The sequence below is a fragment of the Trematomus bernacchii genome, unplaced genomic scaffold (assembly GCF_902827165.1).
Source record: "Trematomus bernacchii unplaced genomic scaffold, fTreBer1.1, whole genome shotgun sequence".
NCBI lineage: Eukaryota > Metazoa > Chordata > Actinopteri > Perciformes > Nototheniidae > Trematomus > Trematomus bernacchii.
This window is the reverse complement of record NW_022987608.1, coordinates 5,784,253-5,797,642: the sequence shown is the minus strand read 5'-3', so window position 1 is coordinate 5,797,642 and position 13,390 is coordinate 5,784,253. Positions and strand designations below refer to the sequence as shown.

The 13,390-nt window shown below is 40.6% G+C and overlaps 1 protein-coding gene across 2 annotated transcripts in view; it reads left to right on the top strand.

The window, feature by feature from the left end:
* Nucleotides 1-13,390, top strand: part of LOC117483113 (chemokine-like protein TAFA-5) — a 129,070-nt gene that overhangs the window by 73,456 nt on the left and 42,224 nt on the right. For both annotated transcript variants that reach the window (XM_034131273.1, XM_034131275.1), the window contains exon 2: nucleotides 4,612-4,761. In XM_034131273.1, coding sequence (XP_033987164.1) covers nucleotides 4,612-4,761 — 150 coding nt within the window. The remainder of the gene's footprint in view (nucleotides 1-4,611; nucleotides 4,762-13,390) is intronic.

The following is a 13,390-nucleotide window of genomic DNA, read 5'->3' as shown; positions in this document are numbered from 1 at the left end:
CACCGCCAATCAGGCCACTTTGGCTTCATGCGCCACTGGGAAACTTTCATAGGAATGAACGGGGTCCTGCCTCCAACACCTTATCTACTTGTCTTACATCCATGGTAGATTGCCATTAAATGTAGTAAATACATTCACAGACAATGGCTCCTACTGATTTTGGTCACCCATGACTGTCCTCTAGCACAAACAGCAAGTAAGACTTTCCCTTTATCCAACAAAATGTCCCAACATCAACTGGATGATTAAGCACCAACATTTTATACCGATATTCATGGATCCCTTACGATATAATATTTAATTTGGGATATCCTCTGATATTTGTGGCTTTGAGTGAAATCTCAGACTTGAGTTTGAACGAATTACGATGAAATGTTGCCCCCTTAGAATGAATCACAATAACTTTATTAACCCTAACTTTCTGAACAAGCATGGCTGTGGATTTTAGTCTTGATGAATTATCATGACTTTGATTATGAATCATGCTAGATTAAAAACAAGTGGAAATATGGTTTTGCCTTACTTAATCTAATAAAACAACAATTTGACCATTTTGATTAAGGATTGTGCTTCAACATTTGGAAAATACAGTGATTAACAATAGAAGTGGTATCAACAACACACTAACTGTGAAGAACACCTGCTAAAGCACAATGCCATTAGAGAGAATGCAACTACACATATTTATGAGGCAGAGCACAATTATTATATTCCTTTATTGTGTTCAAAATGAAAAGTTTCATTATCAGTCATTGCAGTTTTATATAATACATTACAAGACAACATCATCAAAATTAAATCAATTCAGTTTCTCTGGAGCTACAGCTGTGACAGTATAAGCGGGGCCCTTGTTTGTTGTTGTTCTTTCTTGACTCGATGGAGCTCATTAATTGCCTACATTTCATCAGAGAATCGCAACGTCAAATCTGCCAGTCTTTGAGCATGTTGACTTCACACATGGTACCTCGGCGCCACAGCGATCTGCACGATTACATAAGACATCCAGAAAGTCTTTTCAGCTTCTTGCAATGGAAGAGTTCCAAAGGAGAAGCTACTGACAAAGAGAGGAAGCAGGAAGAAGGCATCCAAGAAGATGATCTGCAGAGATGGTGGGCGGGGGAGGATGCAGGAAGTGAACGCACGCACATATACACATGGACAGATTTACATACGCACACAAGGGCTTACATGACAAGTCATTATCTGGCATCACCCGGAGAAGACAGAAGAGTTGCAAGTGGGAGTTAAGTGAGAAGACATGAAGGAGAAAAGAGCCAGCATTGTGAAGCAAGAGGATGAGAGCAGTGGAAAGGGTGGTGGTGGTGCTTGGGGGGGGGGTTTGGTCTAGATCTCCCAAGTGCACAAGACATGACAGATTGGATTTGTTGGCATGAATTTCCAAGTAAAGACATCTAGTGTTAAGATCTTTGGCACATTTGTAATCACTTCCCCTTCTTACTATTGGAAGAGTTGTATTTATAGAGCTGCATGTGGCTCTAATGTGTGGCTTCTGGCTTGAGACTGCAGTACAGATATACATGGCCAGAGGTTCATGGGGTCGGACATTATGAACAACACATCTGTGCTCAAATGAATTGACCACTTTGAGTCAGTGTGTTGACATTTAAATAGACAACCTCTCATTACCTTATCATTGAAAGAGGCCCTATTATGCTCTTCCCACACACTACCCCCCTGCCCGAAACGCCTCATATGGACTCCTTCTACTGTATATCTTCCTGTAGTGTGGATTTTGCGTATTTAAATTGTCTGCAAAGGCTAAAACACCCAAGAGGTCGCTAGTGCTCCAACACATTACATGATTTGCTAAGGTTTGCTAAAAATCTATTTCTTATGATAAATACGAAATGTTCAGCTCATTAAAAGTTGAAATTGCGTATGGTTATCAACGTTTCAATGTAGAATTGTTGTATGCATGTTCAAATTATATTCATATACAGCATTTTTGGTTTAGTGTATCTCAGTACTAGCATATAAGACATAGGAGCATCACACAAAGTATTGGTGTATAGTATGATTTTGTACTAAATATTTCCTCATTTACATAGATAAAAACGGTTAACAAAAAAGTTCATTTTCTAGTTGCGTGACTTTTGTAAAATATCTGGTGTTTGGCCTTTAAAGATAGGTTTTGGTAAGGTGTTTTTTTCCCCTTCATATGCAGACCCACTTTTTTTATTTGTATTAACATCAGACATTTCCTCTATCTGTGGCCAGGGCCACCACAGTGCGGATGCATCCTGATAGATCCCCCATTACCCCGGGTGTGACCCCTCACAGCTCAGTTCATTAAGCCAGCCACCCAAGTGGTCGGGACTCAAGTCCAGATTTAATCACAACTTCCATCCTCTTGCCAATCACAATTAGATCCTGATAAGCCTCTGCAGGACGGCACCCGAGGGCCTCCACACACAGACAAAGGTTAATTTGCGAGCAGCAAGGGCCCGGCTACGAGGACGAAGGTCACCTGATTGAATACATCGAGCATGTGTGTGTAAGATGGGGGGGGCCTTGGCAGCAATTACAAAGTTCATCAGTATTCATGTGTTTCATTCATGGCTAATGGGCACTTTACCTTCAAAGAGGGGTGCTGATAGGACATGGCCCTTAATGAGAAATAGCTTTTGGTAAGTCTTTAGGTAGGTGAAAAAAGTCATTTCCCATTGTCTTTTAAAGTCCCTTCACACAGTCACATCTGTGAGCTTCTCATTACCCCAGCAGTGGTCCCTCTGTTCTGGGGTCTGTTCAACCTTTAAGAACGTACCTCTATTCTGACATTGATGTGAACATATCAAGACAGTATCTTCAAAACCTCTCCATTGTGATTAAGGTCGGATAAAGATTTCTTTAAAGAGCCCCTATTATGCTTTTTGGGCTTTTCCCTTTCCTATAGTGTGCTATATAGGTTTATTTGCATTTAAAGGGAACCTATCATGCAAAATGCACTTTTGTACGTCTTTTATACATGAATATGTGTCCCCGGTGTGTCAGGGAACTCACCAAGTGTCAGAAAACACAACCCTCTCTCTTTTCCTCCATACCCAAATCTCTAAAAACGGGGCTGCAACGGAGCTGATACAGATTTGAAATTGTTCTGACGTCAGAAACAGGGAGCTCCGCCTATATGGGCAACTCTCCACCTATCAGGGGAATGGGGGGTTGGGCCACGGCCATTGCCGCTCGAAAGCGCTGGATACGCTGTAGTACATATGCCAGGCCTGTAAGTGGCGCTGTAGTCTGCCACAAAAGCAGCGAAGAAGACTTCTCACAGAATCAGCCCTTGCAAAAACAGGGCTGGAAAAGAGCAAATAGAGCGAAATGAGGCATGGCTAAAATGCATGATCTGTTTGGTATTTTGAAAAAAAAAATGCACAGACATGTTTTATATAGGTATGGCCCTACAATATATTATTCAAATATAGCATGATAGGTCCACTTTAAATGGTCTGCAAAAGCTAAAACCAAAGCCCTCTCCGATGGAGTTTCTCTCTGAAATATCCCCCCCCCCCCCCCCCCCCCCCCCCCCCCCCCCTCTCCTGCCTGAAATACCTCGCTTGTAGTGCTTTGTTTTTTTCTTGACATAGTGTCATTACTATGTAACACTCGCGCTTCTATTGGATAGCGCTCGAACACATAGTACGTGAGGGTACAGGACATCTCTAAGTGGTTGACCAATCAGAACAGAGCCGGCCAGCTCTGCTTGTATGTGGTCACAGCTATAGTTAATTTTATTTTTGAGTATGGGATCACATTTTTTGCCTTTTCTCGTATTCAATCAGTTATTTTAAGTGAGTACATTTTATTTGGGAAAAATGAAATAACTTAAATCTACCCCTGGAAAAGAAAAAGCAATTATTATTAATTAATTAGCAGTGAAACACACCCTTTCTCAATTCAATACACTACCGATTTTTTCTATCTTGATCAGTAGCTTATGGTGGCTAATGTTAGCAAATTAGCTTGTTCAAATGTTAACTAGGTAGCCCAAGTAATTAAACCCCTTACTCAAGGGAATCTTGGGAATTTCAGTGAAATTAGGAATGTCGTTAATGTGGCAAAAATTGCCGTTTTACAGCAAAACTTATAAACCTCACTTTAAATTACATTACATGTCATTTGTTAGACGCTTTTATCCAAAGCGACTTACATACATTCAGCACTGTGAACAATCCACACAGGAGCAATTTGAGGTGAAGTGTCTTGCCCAGGGACACAACGACATGCTGACTGCAGTGGGACTCGAACTTGCTATCCCCTGATTCGAAGTGCAGCACACTTCCTACTGAGCCACCCATGGACCAAGCGGTGTTAAAAATATCATATCATATGTTCATAAACTCGAGTCAATTTCCTAGCCTGTGTTAACATCTTGTACAGTATATAAATACAGTGACAGTGTTCCCAGTGAACCCCACTCATTTGAATTTGGTAACTTTTGTCCCGTGCCAATTTAAGCATTCATAGGATTCCCAAAAACAGAGAGCTGTGACAGAACACACATTTAACAGGAGAAACAGACTAGTTTTATGTTCCCCTGTTTATGATTTCATCCCTCTGACCTCACATACTATGGTGCAATGTGTTTTCCAGGCCAGCTGGCAGCGGGGACGTGTGAGATTGTGACGCTGGACCGGGACAGCAGCCAACCACGGCGGACCATCGCCAGGCAGACGGCCCGCTGCGCCTGTAAGAAGGGCCAGATCGCCGGGACTACAAGAGCCAGACCCGCCTGTGTGGACGGTAAGAGGAGGAGGAGGAGGAGGGGGAGGAGTGGGAGGGAGCCCAGCTTAGCTTAGTTTAGCTTAGTTAGTGGCCACTTCAGCAAATTATACTCAAACATGAGTAGGTTTTTTCAGGAGGTGTGTTCATCCTTTATGTTGGATTATGTGCGTGTTGAAGTACATGAAAATAATTAAGTGTAAAATTCAGCCACAGCAATGCGTTGAATCACAGCATCAGGGCAGCTAAGGGGTTGATGTTCTTAAGAAGAAGCTTAAGGTGGATAAACCTACGATACGGAGCAGAGAAGATCACAGGCGAAGGATGTGCTTATGATGTTAGTAAAGCCTGCAGCTAATCTATTTACAGTTGAATCATTTTCAAAAAGCGTGGCTGCAGGGGGGTTTCTGAATCCGCCGCCAACAGATGGGATCATGTCACAAATACCTGAATTTATTTATTTCCTCCTATTCATATTCTTTTGGTGTTTTTTTTATTCTTATTCTTTCTTCTTCTTATTTCACGATCCAAGAAAAACAACCTTGTTTTCAACAGTGATAACGTTATTTTCTGATAAGGTAACAGGTTTTTACATGTGGCTTTAAGTAAAGTAACACTTCATTAAAATCACCAAATTTAGCGATGAATAGTTTTCACAGGTCAGCGAAGACGAGAGGCTTCAAAGATGATAATAATAATAAGAAGATTGAGCTTTGTGTATAGATGAAAAAAGAGCCTCATTAGTTGTTGCCATGGCTTCCTAAGATATTTATCTAATGTTGAAGAAGATTTTTCTTTCCTTTAAAACATTTCTGTAGTAATTTCAAGAAAGCTCAGAGAATGTGGTTTCTGACGTCTCTTTGTGACATCTTCATTGACTCTAAGGGTGCCTGTCACTGACTCTGTGTCACATGATGTAGCCTCTAACCCGGGGGGGGGGGGGGCAGAAAAAACAGCTCTGTTAGTTTGGAATAACCTGCAGCGAACTGTACCTTTGGATGTCTTGTTTTCCTCGCGATTCAACCGCGCCTTCACAGTTTTGTCTCCGATTGGACGAGCTGCCTATCCTCAGCGCTGTTTGACTGCCTCTACCTGCTGATCGCATGAGGAATGGCTTTGTGTAAGTGGAACGAGGCTTAATAAAAGTACATATACGGCAGGCACAGCTGAATGTGACATTGGAGACTGTCTTCAAATTCAATTTCTTTCTTTAGCCAAACCGCTTCCCACTGAGATTTGTGCGCTCTGCCTGAGCCCGAACAAAGAACAATCTGATCTGGAAGACATGACCACATGCTCTCTGCACTGCGGAGTCAATCTGCTGTCCTTAAGTGTGCCTTTCCCGCCAGTAAATAAGTTGAATGCTGCATAAACCCTACGTTATCCAGATAATATCAGGAGGTATTTTTCACAACGTGGCCTCCGTGGAGTACCGTGGAATTTTGTGTGGGCTTGATACTCTTTCTGTGAAGAGGGCTTTCGCTTATCTGCTGACTTTTTAGAGACCTGCGCAGGTGGATGCCAGTTGTGCACAGCGAAAAATAAAAAGAACCTTAAAATATAAACTCATATAGGTGATTTTTCCAAAACAAATATGTATAAATGGAGAGTTTTGTCGATAAAATGTGCTTTCATGAACTTAGGGCAGGGCAGGTTTATTTGTGCACATTTCATACACAAAAGCAATTCCAAATGCTTGACATAATGCATTATAAATAAGGAAATGAAGCATAAAACATTAAGATGCAAATTAAACCGTCTCAAAGAAATTGAAGAGATAAAACAGAGGACTAGATAATAAACGGTTCATAATCATAATGTTAATTTGGACTCTGGGAAGAGTTAGCATGCTGCTACCAGATGACCTCAGAGGCCCAGGAGGGCTTTATGCTAATACACAGATATGTGCTTTGGTCCTATCATTTAAACTCTGTTGAACACTTTTGGTGTACGTTTAATTCATTCCTTATCCAAAAAAATGATGATAATAAAATTCACGAGCTATAAATCTCATATGCATGTTTATTTTATTTTATTTTATAATTCTCATTAATTATAAAATGGTGGTTATTTGCTCTGCAGCCTTCATCAGGGAGGCAGTGGGATTGCATTTCGACCTGTGTGAGTCTGCTGTGCCTCTGATTACTCCCACAGCTCCAATACACACACGTCGATTGAAGGCTTTACAGTAGGTCACTCAAAGGTGGGAATTTAATAAGGGTAGCTAATTGTCATGGTGTGCAGTGTATAGCCAGTTCTGGGCAGTAGGATTCACAGAATACTGGACAAAAAGTACCATTTAAAAAAAGGAATATGCACCCAATCACGTCACAATCGGTGGTGACATTCATGCCACTGGGGGACTTGTGTTCCCTGACTCGAGCTTCCTTCCAGGCAGTGTACCACCCTGGGAGAGGAGAAGATCTGTCTTCAGGGAACAAAAGTCTCTTCTCTCGCTGTTCTTCCATACCCAGCATGCTTTGTGAGGGGTATGAAATGGATGCATAGCGAGTAAAAGGTAGCTAGCTTAAGATGTGAGTATCTAATTCAGTACAACTCTGACATACTTGTAATTTAATATTTAGATGTTCTGTTATTTAACTTTGGTGCTTACCTTTATTAAAAAAATGTGGGGCTTTTTAAAAAATGCAATTAAATAGTAAATTACCATTTAATTGCTTCCCTATCATTTATATGAACACATGTCTATACTACATTATAAATACACTTATAATGCATGGTAACCTGCCTATAGGAATTTAAAACTATATTTACAAGCTCTCGTAAAAATAATGCTTAAAACAAAAATCACACAAAATAAATAAAACATTTTTTAATCTTTATTTTACCTCAAATAAAGCAAGCAAAGATCATTTATAGTAACTTATAACCAGGTATCATAATTGCAGGAGAAAACACAATTCACAACAACAATGTTTATTGTAATATACTATGATTCTTGCAATATAAGATGGCACTTGATCAATATTGTGAAGCATTATGAATCGTTAAGGGTGATTATAACTATTATGACACCGTGTTATAAGCAGATCCTGATGCATTATAAGTATGGTTTGCATGGGCGTCATATAAAGTGTTACAAAACAAACCATAACCATGCCTGCAGCTTTCCTGCTGTTCATATTACACTGCCCACAGCTTGATATTATTGCCATGCAAATGTGAGATGCTTGTCTCCACAAATGCAATCTTATTTGTTTATTCAGACTCTTGACTCGGCTCACTTAAGGGACACGAGAATCGAGCGAGAGCAGGAGAGAAAGCTGACATTAAAGACCCCAAACGCCACAAATGGGATTTCAACCTGTTTTAATCTACCGGAGTCCTTGAGGTCTGCTCTCAGTTGTAATGTGCCTTTGCCTCGGCCGCCTCAACGTGTGTCCTTCATGCTTCAGACTCTGCATCTGTGCATGTGGGATAATCCATAGCTCAATCAGCGCGCTCACCTGGCGTCCGGGACAGCGTGTGGTAATGAAAACAGAGGGAGTGCTGCGGCGTCCTGAAGTCGTCCTCTTTGTTGTTGTGCATTTCCCCATCTTGCAGGTGCTCTACGTGTGTTTATTGCTTTGAGGAGGTGAGAAGATGAGATGGGAGATAAGCCGTTGACATGATAAGCTTTTTGTAGCTGCGCCTTTTGATGTCCATAAGGAGAGTAGCTTTTTTTTTAAAGACAACAAAAGCTTCACAAATCTCTGCAGCATGAAATGTTTTTCTCTCTTTGGCCCTTTCTCCTTCTCCTTTTCCATTTCTATTCTTTCCAGCACCATTATAGCTTTTGGTCTGCCTCTCTACTGTATGTCTTCAGCTCTCCCCATTTGAAGCCTATATTCCAGCCTAGTGTTGCTGAAGTACAGCCTCTCTCATCTGCAATTTCATGCTCTTGAGCCTTTTTACCTCTGTGCATGATGACTTTTAAGAGAGCCGATATTGATTCTTATTAGGAGGGTGAGAGACCGAAAGAGGCCATTAGCGAGAGACGGAAAGTAACACACTCGTGCCGGCTGAAAGACTGACAGAGCTGCAGAAAGGGGCCGCATTCACATCCAGAGAGGTGGAGGAGCCTGCTGAGGGTCACTGGTCAAATCTCAGCGGGAGTCAGCGCCTTAAGTGAAGGCTGAGTTTGGTCTTCTATTGTTGGGATGCTTACATGATGAAAGCCTCAAGGGGACCAGTTTTTAGAGGCTTAAGTTTGCTGGTAATACCGAAAAAACATGTGTACAAGGAAAGACTCCCTCAGAGATCGGTTGAAGAGAACAGCTGATATTTTTTGTTTTCCTCCATTTTAAAGGAAAAATATTGTACGTTTTAATACACATACATTTTTTGTAGTTTCTGTCCACTTTGAGAATGTAAGTGAGACATTCACTTATTTTATTGGTCTCCCACTAACTCCTGAGGGAAAGTCTTGAGCTGCTAAATGCTTCGTTTTGTTCATTAGCTTGTTGCTAACGGTGCATTTCTGCTGTTTTCTCGGTCTTTGTGAGACATTTTTTTATGAAAATGATGCTATTAGAGCGGCGGTAGTGAACGAAAACAGGAAGTCTGTGTGCTGAAAAGACAAAACAAGGAGCTGAAAGATGCTAAAATGAATCGATGTAACCATCATCCCTCTCTCATTGATTTCCCATTGTCATTAGACACATGAAAAAAGTATCAATTAAAGTAGTTGTAATACCTTTTTTTTTACAAACGCTTTTAATCTGATGCCTTAGGTGCATCTTTCTGACTATACTTTCGTAACCTTTTGAACGCAGGACTTTGGCTTATAGTGGAGTATTGCTACCTAAGTAAAGGATCTCCCATTATCAGATCTGTGACATTCCAAGCAGATCAGAAGGATCCCACTAGATGCTCATCCCTGGGTAGCCTGCACATGAGGAATTGCGTATCAAGCAGTGAAAGAGACAACAGCATGCGTCAGGCTCAGTCTCTGGGCTATTAGACGGTACCAGAGCTCCAATCATACTGCATCAGCCCACTGGTTTGATTTGATCCGGGGACGAGAGGAGAAGGCCGCACGGTCTGTTGGGGAAACATGTCATGTCAGCTCCGGCAGCCAGTTAGCAACCAGAGGGACGGGGCTGAAGAAGATGGTCCTGTGGTGAATCTGTGATGTCGCTCCTTCTCTCTATTTTCTCTTTCTGTTGGCCTTTTTTCTTTCTGTTTCATACATATGCGACACAGACTGAAGACTGGTGACCCTGAGCCTTGTCAAAGGGAGAGAGGCAGGACAGGGCAGGCAGATGGGGACCGCAGCCTGGGGGGGGGTTTGCGTATCCTTGGGTGTGTGGGATTGGAGACTGGAGCGCTTTTTATACACAAATCACATCCAGGAAACGACCGTGTCTATTTTGCATGCTGTCTTTTCTTATTGGACTTGGCGCTGTTGACAGAATACCATTTTTCCACTCCAGAAATCTCCAATTTAGAATTCACTATCGCTTAAATATCCAACATGGCATAATAATAGACCTTTCAGCTGCATTTGGATTTATTTCCTTTGGTTTAAAGATATTAACCCTTCCCTATAATCTTGCATGCATGTGTTTTGCTATTTGACATTTTGAGTTGTTTGTTTTCTGTGCGAGTGTGTCTAAATATTGTATTTTTCATTTATTGGCTTCAGTCTGTAGTCAATTGAACACATATTTGTGATTTTTTATAAGATGGAAATCATAATATCAGCATCTTGTGATCTTGGGAGAAATGTGTACCCAGATAGCAGAGTTGTGTGTGAAAAGAATTACCTTCTTTTAAATACATAAATACATTTCTGTCCGCCCTGCTGCACAGTTGTATTGATGAAATCAAAAATATCCGGTCGAAATATCGGTGCTGTATTAAAAACTCGAAGAACTCTTTAGCAACATTTCTTTACACCTTTAAAGCCCTCAGAAACTCTTTGGATGTTGAGTAAGAGTTGCTGTTTTTCCCAACTTTCTCCTCTTTCACCTTACACTCCCTTTTCATTATCGAGGCAGATTGAACTTTCAAGCGAGTTTCAATCCAGTGTTTGTGTTTTTTATTCTTTCCTCCTATTTCCCCCCTCAGAAACATGAATGCAGAGCTCTCTCTCCAGAGTGACTGATATCAAAACAGCTTCTTTGTGGGTTTGCACGCACAGGAATACTGAGCTGCTTGGTGTTTTGCAGCATGACAAGCAGAAACACAATACAAAGAAAGCCTGTGTTTTCTCCGTGGTGTGAATTAGCATACAAATAATGCAAAGTGTCTGCTCTGGCTTTCCTTCTCTGGCAGTTACAGTAAGTTATCTATCCATTTAACTTGCATTACGTTCCTTTAAAACCCTCTGAATTCCTGAATAATGAAAATCAATTTCACGGTTCCTTAAAAAAGGACCTGTTTTTGAACATAGTCTCTCCTTGATCAAAGAGACTATGGTTACTTTTATTTTTGAAATTCCGTTTCATTCCAAAAAACACCCATAACTTTGAGGCTTAAAACATAATTTCAAATGTTTTGCTTTGATAATGCAAAAACAGATAGCTTTTTTGCTACAAGTGATGGATGTTAACACGGCCAAATATGAATAAGTAATTGCTCGATGTGTGTGTGTGCAGGAGTTATTCTTTATGCATACATTGACTGTAAATATTTAATACCCCCGATGATATAGCTCGTACAGATGCTGTTATGCATTCAGGCGGGCAGTTATGCTCTTTCTTAATGAAGCTGCATTATCCCTCATATCCCTTCTGCCGGAACCCATTGCACTCTGCGTTCATAAATCCTCCGGCGCGAGGTGATGAAGTGGACCCAGGTGTTCAAGGTTCTGAGTTGATGATAACGTCAGAGGTTATTGATGCCCCATTGTTGTGTTTTTTTGTATAATTAATACGGGTCAAAAGAGAAAGAGGAAAGTTCTCTTGGAAAGTGCTTCCATAAGCAAATGTGAATATAACAAAAAAGCGGTTAAAAGCCCTAAGCTTTCAGTCACTTTGGGTGTTTTCTTCCATGGTTTTTTTCCGATACCGAAGCCTTTTTCTTCCTGGAGAGCGGGAGAAAATCATTGATGTATAATTCTTGCTACGTTTCTGTGCTGATTTAAGGCTAAAGCGTTCAGCTGAAGATCAACTCTGTACTAAGTGTTCATGAAGAGGGATGTTGGCTCGCTAGATTGACTGCGGGCTCCGCGTCAGGCTTTCGAATGAGCCATCAGGCCCTTGTGCTGAAGTATTACGGAGCTCTTCATAGAGTGGGATTCTTAGCAAGGCCAGTGCACCAATCACTCGGTAAGCCCATCAGAGTCATCTTCACATCTCGGCCACATAAATCCTCCAGAGCTCATGTGTCTAAGCTCACATGTCATTCAATCCCGCCTTGCCTGTTACATCCTCTACAAACACACAAAGACATATGCACTTATACATCAAGCACGCATGAAATAAGTGTGGGCATACCACTTTGCTGGTTTTTACATCTCGTTTAAAGACCTACTTGTTCTCCCGTGCTTTTGCAGACCACGTATAAGACTTATCAGTCTGTGTTTTCTAAATTGAGGTTTTCTATTTTGTTGTGTTTTTAAATGTTTTTACATCGTGTATGAGAGTTTTTCAGTCAGTCTGGTTTTAGTATCTCCTGCTTTTACATTTATTTTGTCTAAATGTATTTATGCTGCTTTTTATATATGTATTGATGTACAGCTCTTTGGTCAACTCTGTTGTTTTTAAATGTGCTATATAAATCAAGTTGGATTGGATACATTAAGAAGGCTGCTTTTTTCTTTCTTTCTTTAAATCATCAACGCACTGCCCCCTCCTAAACGCCTTCCTCCTGTCCTCCATGTTTCCCACAAGTCCGCTCTCCGGCGCTGTCGTGGTTGATGGTCCGTGCTCGCTCCCTCTCCACCTCGCTGGTCTAATTGGAAGAGAAAAGTTCCTCCGTTGTAGAAACGCATGTCCAAAGAGCTATGTCTGTTCGCTAGGCTATGAACAATTTATTAATAATTACTGCTTTTACGGACCCCCTCAGGGCAGAGGCTGCCATTTAGAGCAAGAGGAGGGCGTCAAGTGTCTTAATAGATGAAACATTGTGATTGTATAACAGATAAATCGTCTCTCTGTACGATATCCTTCTTTTTGCTAATCTTGGTGGCTATTGCTTGCACTGTCATCAATCCAACAGTGGAAATATTCATTGAGTTTGGGCTTTTTTTGGTGTCATTTTCTCTCATGTCATAGTGACAGTTGTTACTCATGCTAACGACCAGAAATTGTATATATTGAATAAACAGAAAAAAAAAAGAGTTCATACTGTATATTATGTGGTATTGACTTTGAAATAAATAAATGTAACTTAGAGAAATATAAAACTATATAATTGACATTATCCCAGTCTCCTTCTTTTAATTTATTATCTATAATTGAAATCTGTTATTTTGTCTTCAGCACGACACACTGAGTGATACTGATAAAACTGAAAAATTAAATGCAAATATTCATTAAACAGTTTGATCACAAACAACCCGATAATATTTAGAGATAATTTGCAGTTATTACTTCTGACATTTTTTAGTAATCAATTAGTCCTTGTACTAAATTATTATCAATATTTTGCTTATTTTCATTTCTGCTATAAATGTGATTGAAAATGTCAATGAACAGCTTAT